At 37.4% G+C, this 10,000-nt stretch overlaps 3 protein-coding genes across 3 annotated transcripts; all 3 read left to right on the top strand.

Annotated features, from left to right (window-relative positions):
• The first annotated feature begins 1,506 nt into the window (after positions 1–1,506).
• Positions 1,507–3,746, top strand: LOC113817228 (uncharacterized). Its single transcript, XM_070134505.1, has 5 exons — positions 1,507–1,593; positions 1,674–1,825; positions 2,572–2,629; positions 3,200–3,429; positions 3,554–3,746. Exons 1-5 carry the CDS (start codon positions 1,507–1,509, stop codon positions 3,744–3,746), a joined length of 720 nt encoding a protein of 239 aa, XP_069990606.1.
• A 2,787-nt stretch (positions 3,747–6,533) lies between these two features.
• Positions 6,534–7,196, top strand: LOC113817221 (pro-resilin-like). The gene is made up of 3 exons (XM_027369242.2): positions 6,534–6,539; positions 6,635–6,864; positions 7,004–7,196. Exons 1-3 carry the CDS (start codon positions 6,534–6,536, stop codon positions 7,194–7,196), a joined length of 429 nt encoding a protein of 142 aa, XP_027225043.2.
• A 2,136-nt stretch (positions 7,197–9,332) lies between these two features.
• Positions 9,333–9,973, top strand: LOC113817224 (pro-resilin-like). The gene is made up of 3 exons (XM_070134504.1): positions 9,333–9,338; positions 9,431–9,660; positions 9,781–9,973. The coding sequence occupies exons 1-3, from the start codon at positions 9,333–9,335 to the stop codon at positions 9,971–9,973; spliced, it is 429 nt and encodes a 142-aa protein (XP_069990605.1).
• Positions 9,974–10,000: the final 27 nt, after the last annotated feature.

Genomic DNA, 10,000 nt, shown 5'->3' with positions numbered 1-10,000 from the left:
AAGTTTTGGTGGTTACGTGAATGAATGTATTAAGCATCTTAAGGAACGTTAAATTCTCCCCAAGAATGTCCGAGGAAGCTGATAATAATACAATATACAAATACAAACATTTATATAAAAATAAGGACAATTTTGCCCTCCCCTAAAAATAATAATGATAATAATGATAATAATAATAATAATAATAATAATAATAATAATAATAATAACAATAATAATAATAATAATAATATCAATAATAATAATAAGAGATAGAAATAAAATGAAATAAAATAAGCGCAGTAGTGTTATTGATACCACGCCTTTTTTCCAAGTTGACAGTTGACAAAATTGTCAGTAATTCATAAAGTTACTTGCGAAGTAAAGTTGATAAACGTGACCTTAAGACAAAGTAATAATTTTGAGGATGATGGATAGAGACGCTCTATGTCCCAATATGTATATATAAGTTTATACACACACACACACACATATAGAGAGAATATATATACATATATGTATATATATATACATACACACATCTATATATGTGCATGTATATATAGATGTGTGAGAGTGTGAGTATATGAAGTGAAGCAATAAGCAATTGATGAATATATTATTAAAGGTATCGAAAGAATTAACGAAAAAAAGGAAAATTATAAATGCAAAAGATAAGAAAATATAGACAGAACAAAAATAAGATAAAAAAAAACGAAATGTGTTAGTGGATTGAAGCCATTTTCTAGTAATAACTGAGAGCTAATCAATATTCAGATTTGATTATTGTTCAGTTATAAGTGAAATATGATCGCACACTGAATGAAGATGAACAATATATTGAGTCAGAAACTGAACAAAAAGTCTCTATGATTATTTTTAGTATGCTCTTATTACCACTGGTATATTTTTTTCTTTGTTGTTGGCATCATGATTCTAATACTAATATTAATAACCGTAGTAGTTATGAATATGTGTTGTTACCATTAATATATATATATTTGTCATTATCAATATCTTATTACTATGTTACTTGAATCAGTACTATCAGTGATATGATTATTGGCATCACCATTACTATTTTCATTAAATGTATTATATCCATATCACCACATTTCTCTAGCTGCAATAAAACGTGTAAAACACAAATAAAACGATTAACTGACTAAATTAATGCATAACACATATGGGTTTAATTATGACTAGAATACTACTACTGCATTTTAAAGAATGAAATTACACTGATACAATTGATTAATGAAAAAAAGCACCAAATCAAAAGTCTATCCTTATACATTGTTAGAAAAAGGAGAAAGGAGAATCATGGAGGTTTAGAGTATAAAGAACTTCATCAAGTCGAATGGAGTATATACATGTGACAGCCAAGTCGTGAAAACGTTATCTAATCATGGGGATCGCCTGCAGTAAGGATGCGAATCAACAGGATGAGGCATTTCTCTTAAAATCCTGCACGGTAGAGTTTCCAGCATAAACAGACAAAGGAATATGTGAAAAAATAAACGGGGAATGCAAAGTAAAAGACGCTTTCACTGGGCGATCTCCCACGTTCTGCCACCAGTTCTCACCGCTTTCCAGATCGAAGCAGAAATGAAGGTAAGAAGCAAAGCCAAAAATTGGGGTTATTACAAAATACAGTTTAATTAGAGATGTTTATCTCATGAATATTACAGCAGGTATCCGCTGTGTTTGCCCTTTTGGTGGCTGTGGCGTCGGCGGTTCCTGAAGAAGGCTACAACTACCAGGCGCCAGGAGGTCAGGGATCCCAGTTCCCGACCGGGGCGGGAGGGGCACAGTACCCCTCCGTGCCCGCCCAGTACGCCTTCCAGTGAGATGTGAATCACGAATCTTCAGGGAACTTTTCTGGCCACAAAGAGCAGAGGGAAGACGCCAACACTCAAGGAAGGTGAGAAGCTCCGATTTTTTGTGTGTGTTTTTTTTTTCAAGGCATTTACTATGTATGCACACAAATATGCGTGCGCGCAAGCTCTGTTGTCAGAAATTAAACTGGATGAGTGAAAATGAAAGAAAAGGTTAAATATGCATTTGCAACTATTTTGAAGCAGTAAAAGGGAAGGATAAAGTTCACACAGACATGCAAGTGCACAAACATATAGGATGTATTCAAGCACAGAGATATGTATTTACATATACATACACATACGCAAACATGTACATATACATACAGACACACATACACATATATACACATATATCTGTGTGTGTACCCATATATGTATGTGTATATATAGAAATATATATGTATATGTATATGTACACACATATATTCATACACGCACACACACACACATATATAATATATATACACACACATATATATATATATATATATATATATATATATATATATATATATATATATATATATAGATAGATAGATGTGTGTGTGTATGTGTGTGTGTATGTATTTGTATATGTTTGTGTGTGTATATACATATACATGCACACACATATGTATGTACATATATGTAAATATACATATGTGAATAGATGGGAATGTGATTTCATTCCTTCACTTAAGACAACCTCATCAAAGATTCCTGTTTCGATAAGGCTAACACACGCTGGTGGTTATGTAGTGGTTGACATGCTAAAGGACAGTAAAACTGAGGTATTTGCGGCGCGTGTGTGTATGTGTGTGTGCTTATAGTCATTTTTAGTGCAACTATTCTGTGTATAAACTTCATATATGATTCCATTCACTTAACTTATAGTGCATAAGAGGAAATTTTGAAAGTAAAAACTGATACTAATCAAATGAAAGTATTAGAAAATACTGATATTTAATAAATTGTCCTCATCCGTGAATATGACAAACCATTACTTTCCAATTAAGATCTAGACCAATAAATATGTTAATGTGCGATAGGAGTATTCATATTCTAGATCAGTGAAACGCAAAGGTAAATTCTGGACAAGAAACAAGCACATACAAATCTGGAAGAATAAAAGCTTAAAGATACGAAAAGAATTTGAAATGTAATACAGAAGGAGGAAGACGTACAATCACCTCCACCCGGTATATAAGTGCAAGCATCCACGCCCAGCCGTCAGTTCTCGTCACTCGCGACCAAAGCAGAAATGAAGGTAGTGGAATCTGAAAGGTTTTCTGCATATAAGCAATTCGATGTATGTAATAATTATCGGATCATGTGAAATATGGATTTTCTGGTTACAACAGGTATCTATTGCGTTTGCCCTTTTGGTGGCTTTGGCCTCGGCGATTCCTCAAGAAGGCTACAACTACCAGGCACCAGGAGGTCAGGGATCCCAGTTCCCGACCGGGGCGGGAGGGGCACAGTACCCCTCCGTGCCCGCCCAGTACGCCTTCCAGTGGGACGTGAACCATGAGCCTTCAGGGAACTTTTACGGCCACAAAGAGCAGAGGGAAGACGACAACACTAAAGGAAAGTGAGTGACTATCTCCCTTTTCCTCAATTGTATTCTTATATTCTTATTGCCAGGTATATTATTCTAATACCATCTTTGATATTTTTGTCAAGATAGAATCTAACGAAAGCATTTTATTCCACAGTTACTATGTCCAGCTGCCCGACGGTCGACGTCTCCTGGTCGAGTACTACGTGGACGCCACCGGTTACCATCCCACCGTCACCTTCGAGGGAGAGGCGCAGTATCCTTCAGGAGGGAATCGGGGATACGGCCAGTCCGGTCAGGGGTCGAGCCAAGGTTCTCCCTCGCAGTTATATGGCGCTCCTTCTAAATAGGAGGGTGTCCACTGCTATTGTTTTATTTCTTGTTATGAAGTCTTCCTTTTCACGTGAATAAATATATTAATAATGTTAAATAATGTCAAATCTTACCTAAGAGTTTTAGGGGCAGTAGTGCAATTATTGTCACTTTTTTCCAAGACAAGACAAGCTTAGAGGATGTTCTTGGGAGACGCCCAGTCATTGTCACTCCCTTACCAATGTTATGAATTATTTCGTGTGTCTCTTTGTATATACGTGTGTGTATAGATATACATGTATATATACACTTACATAAATGCAATATATATATACATACATATACGTACTTGCGTGTGTATGCATGTGTCAGTTATCTAGTATATATATATATACATGGGCGTAATTTGTGGGGCTGAAGGTGCAGTTGTCTGTCAAGACCCCCCCCCCCTCCCAAGGGAAGCAATTCAAATTTTCTTTTCACCAAATTAGACCTATCCGGGTCCAGTAATAGCTTAAAATACCACTAGAATAGCCATTTTTTCTGCACTTTTGTTCGCTTCGCTTACACACACATATGCATATATACATATCCACATAAATATGCATATATGCACTCTCTCTCTCTCTCTCTCACACACACATACACACCCACACACACACACACACACACACATACACACACACACACACACACACACACACACATACACACACACACACACACACACACACACACACACACACACACACACACACACACACACACACACACACATATATATATATATATATATATATATATATATATATATATATATATATATATATATATATATATATATATATATATATATATATATATATATATATATATATATATATATATATATATATAAGTCGCTGTGTGTGTGTGCTCGTGCACACAAACACTCTCACTATCTCTTTATATATGCATATGTATATATATGTGTTGTGTGTGTGTGTATGTGTGAATATATACATATCTGAATACACACACACATACACACACACTTATATTTTTCACACTCTATCTCTTTATATATGTATATGTATATATATATTCATGTGTGTGTATTTGTGTGTTTGTGAATGTGCGTTTGTGTGTATATGTGCGCATATGTACATATTTATGCATATATACATATACGTGTATAAAAATACATATGTATGTACACACACACAGTATAGGTATTTACTGAGAGAGAGAGAGAGAGAGAGGGAGAGAGAGAGAGAGAGAGAGAGAGAGAGAGAGAGAGAGAGAGAGAGAGAGAGAGAGAGAGAGAGAGAGAGAGAGAGAGAGAGAGCCTGTATGCGTGTAAGAAAGAAAATAAGACAGGTGATTGGGAAGAAATACAAGCTAAACGGAAATAAGAAGGGAAGAAAGAGAAAACGAAGTGAAAAGGTAATTCAAAAAAATCTCTAATCAAACTGCATTCTATTAATAGTCGATGGACAAACAATATTCAGTTTTGACTTTTATCCATTTATGAATGTCAACGGGATATATACATATATGCACACACATACTATCTGTCTTTTTCACTCTCTATATCACTTTCACTCTCACACACTCCCTATCTCTCTCACAACATTTGTGAGCAATATCTGTGGCAGACACTGAACAGAAAGAAATCTTTTAGGCACTGTTGTCATAATGAACAACAGGAACCATTATAATGAAGATTGTACAAATGATATTGGCACTAGTAACGATTTTCAATTTTGCATTACCATAACACCATCATTACTTTGGCTAATTTTATCGATTCCCTTTCCATCAACAAAGAAATTATTTGATTAGTTTTTGTTATAATACATATGGTGATAACAGTGACTGCCGTAATTATTATATTATTTTTACTATTAATGTAAATGTTTTTACTATTAGATATAGCTTATAGTTGCTATCATCTCTGAGATTAGAAATATTACTTCAACCTACAGTATCGGTGGCATAACCATTACTGTTTTCATTCATTACATCATTATCATCTTTAGCAGAACAGCCAAGTGACAATGTGAAGATCTGTTCAGTTAATCATTCTATCTTATTTCATTGTTTTAAGAAAATGAAAGCAAATGAAAGTATAACTCTTTACTAGCTACATTAGGCGTCCACGTAGTACTCGACCAGAAGACGTCGACCGAACTCGACCGAAAAGTCGTCCTTCTTCTTCTTTGGCAAAGGATGTCGTTTGACAAATTGTAAAATAGTTTTTGTCATCTTTGATAAATATTGAAAAGGGAGGCATTTTTTCAACGTTTGAAAAATATCAATGTGTAGTGGAATTGTCATAACTTCGTGGATATAATTATATACAAAAAATATAGATAAATAGGTGCAGTGATTGGGTAAATGCAAAGCACGTCTATAAAGAGAATTACTAAAAACCTGCTACTGCATTTTTATAAATGGAATAGGTGTTATATTGTTATCAGCTCAAAGAAACGCCACGTTCAGTATCTGCCTTTGTATTAGTAAGTATATGATATGGAAAAGAACAGTAGAATTTGTACATTAGGTACCAGTAGAGTCGTGAAAAGGTTTCTGGGTGATAACGTCTTTAGCAAGGATACTAATCACCTATGCTAACAGGATTAGGCCTTTGTCTTCGTATCCTGCACTTCTTTAAACCTAGAAATTTACAAGCATACACAGACAGTGGAGACAAGTAAATTCGTGAAAAAATAAACTGGAAAAGAAAAGTAAAAGAGACAATCACTCTTCAGTTTCAGCGCCATATAAAGGCGAGCTTCCACCTCCAACCGCCAGTTCTCTTCGCTGTCTCAATCGAAGCAGAGATGAAGGTAATGGAATGTGAGAGCGGTCGCATTGGTTCAGAACTTCATTAGGTTTATGAACTTCATGTTCAAATGGTGTATTCACATCTCTATTACAACAGGTATTTGCTGTGTTTGCCCTTTTGGTGGCTGTGGCGTCAGCGATTCCTGAAGAAGGCTACAACTACCAGGCTCCAGGAGGTCAGGGATCCCAGTTCCCGACCGGGACGGGAGGGGCACAGTACCCCTCCGTGCCCGCCCAGTACGCCTTCCAGTGGGACGTGAATCATGAACCTTCAGGGAACTTTTACGGCCACAAAGAGCAGAGGGAAGATGCCAACACTCAGGGAAGGTAAGTGACCCCCCCCCAAAAAAAAAAAAAAAAAAAATGTTTTTCTTTTATTACTGCTTATGTTTTCAACACTCCCATCATTTTATTTATTCATTTATTTTGTTAACTTGAACTCTAATAACAGCACAATCTTCCACAGTTACTACGTCCAGCTGCCCGACGGTCGACGTCTCCTGGTCGAGTACTACGTGGACGCCTCCGGTTACCATCCCACCGTCACCTTCGAGGGAGAGGCGCAGTATCCTTCAGGAGGGAATCGGGGATACGGCCAGTCCGGTCAGGGGTCGAGCCAAGGTTCTCCTTCGCAGTTATATGGCGCTCCCTCTAAATAGGACCGTCTTCACTAATTCTGCTATATTTGTTATTATCATGAAGTATTGTTAATAAATGTTGCAACAATGTTGAAGAACGTTCGATTTTACCTTTGAAAAAACAATAACAAAAATGAGACGTATTTCAAGGTGACTTGTACTAAAATATAGCCAGCAATTAGATCTAGTAGAAGGCGAAGTATGTTAGCTCTCAAGACGAGGCAACAGCCACAGTGGCGTCGCCATCCCTTGCACAATCTCGAGGAGGCGCCCCTTTTCCCTTGGGATCGGTATGAGGCCCCGAGGCAAGAAGGGCATAAGTCCTGTCGATTTCCATCCGAATGATGGCTCGCCTTCGCTGGAGTCGGCAAATTTGTAACTTTTATAGAATTACACAGCACGCACAAGTATATATCATTCATATACGTCTGTAGCTTCATGAGTATATAAATATAAATATATATATATATATATATATATATATATATATATATATATATATATATATATATATATATATATGTATGTATGTATGTATATGTGTATATGTATATATACATACATATATATAAATATTTATATATACATATATGCATTTATTTGCACACATACATAGATAGATAGATATACATAGAGAGAAGGACAAACCAATCATCGATTGTCAGTAAATCGCCAAAGTTGATCCCATTTTAGTTCGTAGATTGATGCTGAAGGGTGGCCAGTGCGTAGCTAATATTTATTGATAATTAAGAATACAGGGTAAAGAGTACTAACAACAGTTGTGACCATCATCACTGTTACTCATTGATTTGCTATCATTGCTACTGTCGTGAATTTCGTTTTTTTTTTATCATTATTATAATTAGCATTATTAATGCTATTTTATTACCATAATCATCGCATTGTCACACTGTTAATTTTTGTACTATTACCAGTGTTGGTGATTTTCTGATATTCTCATTAGCAATATATTGATTATGTATATTACCTTAATGAGAACAAAAATGTGTCACTGAAATGCTTTTAGTTTTGCCACTGATGTTGATACTGATGCCACGTGACAGTGACGATGAAAATGACGCTGATTATCCTGTACTGATATTTTTATATGAAATTAGACAAAAACAGTATCTTATGAAAAGATTTCACAGGCTATGAAGAGGATCGAAACCTTTCACTGATCCTCATAAACATCAACTCTTTTCCTGTGGATAATTCCGTCAAAGTTAAAAGCAACTTTGGCTCTCCTGCATTACAAATTGATAGTTCTTAAGAGTTAACAATTTGCAATGCAGGAGAGCACTGAGAGAGCTGGTGAGATGTAGCAAGAGCAGTGAGTAAATATTCTTAGTAGTGCAAATGTCTACAAAAGATTTGAAAAGGGTGCACTGACTGGACGCAAAATGCAGCCACATGATTTTAGACAGTTTGACATGAGATTTGATATTGCTTTTTGATTAAATGAAGTATGCGAATTCAGCAATTCATATATGAAAAACTATCATCTAGCTTTCTCATGAATTACATGTAATTTGAAAGAGTGAGCATAAATATTGAAGAAAATACTATAATGCGTTATGGAGTTCCTGGACTTTACTGGAGTCCACCTATTAGCCTGACTGATCGTATGTATCGCTTCTAAAGGGAAGTTATCCATCTGTTAGGCCAATCAAAAAAGGTACTCTTCTACATATCCTACACTTCTGCCTAAAATCTAAACATTTTATGAGCATGTGTGGAAGGCAAAAGCGAATAAATGTGTGAAAAATATGCGTGGAAAGAAGACGAAGAGACATTCACTTCGTCTCCAGTTTCAGCGACATATAAAAGCGAGCTTCCACGTTCAGCCGCCATAGCCTCCAGGCTAGTACAGTGGTAACGTGTCGGCCTCTCATCCGAGGGGTCGGCGGTTCGCGCCCCGCCCAGGCGCGAGAAGTTGCAATTGTCGCCCGGAGGTTACTGCTGTGGCCGGGCACCACGGTGGGTAAGGACTAAGCTCTGTCGCGTCAGCACTTGCTGACACACGGTGATCGAGTCGACATTAGTCGGCACAGGCCGGGCTCCCCCATAGCCCGGGCGAGGCTCAGCTTCGCATATGACTTATCCTTATATCCTTATTCAGCCGCCAGTTCTCTTCGCTCTCTCAAAGGAACCAAAATGAAGGTAAGGGATGAGCCCAAAAAGTGAAGCTGGATCAGAAACAGATATTGTTTGTTTGTTTTTAGTCGCGTTTTATCTGTTGAATATTATAGCAGGTATCCGTTGTGTTTGCCCTTTTGGTGACTGTGGCGTCGGCGGTTCCCCAAGAAGGATACAACTACCAGGCGCCAGGAGGTCAGGGATCCCAGTTCCCGACCGGGACGGGAGGGGCACAGTACCCCTCCGTGCCCGCCCAGTACGCCTTCCAGTGGGACGTGAACCATGAGCCTTCAGGGAACTTTTACGGCCACAAAGAGCAGAGAGAAGACGCTAACGCTCAGGGAAGGTAAGTTGTAAACTCCTTTTCTTTTACGAATACATTTCTTATATCTGTTGTTAATAGGACTTCACGAAATATTTTTTTGAATAAATGAAGTATAACGAGATCATTGTTTATCCCTAACAGTTACTACGTCCAGCTGCCCGATGGTCGACGTCTTCTGGTCGAGTACTACGTGGACGCCTCCGGTTACCATCCCACCGTCACCTTCGAGGGAGAGGCGCAGTATCCTTCAGGAGGGAATCGGGGATACGGCCAGTCCGGTCAGGGGTCGAGCCAAGGTTCTCCCTCGCAGTTATATGGCGCTCCTTCTAAATAGGAGTTTTTAGTGGCATATACACATTCA

This window comes from Penaeus vannamei, chromosome 20 (assembly GCF_042767895.1).
Source record: "Penaeus vannamei isolate JL-2024 chromosome 20, ASM4276789v1, whole genome shotgun sequence".
Taxonomy (NCBI): Eukaryota; Metazoa; Arthropoda; class Malacostraca; order Decapoda; family Penaeidae; genus Penaeus; species Penaeus vannamei.
The sequence above is the reverse complement of the archived record's forward strand: the minus strand, read 5'-3'. Positions and strand labels throughout refer to the sequence as shown.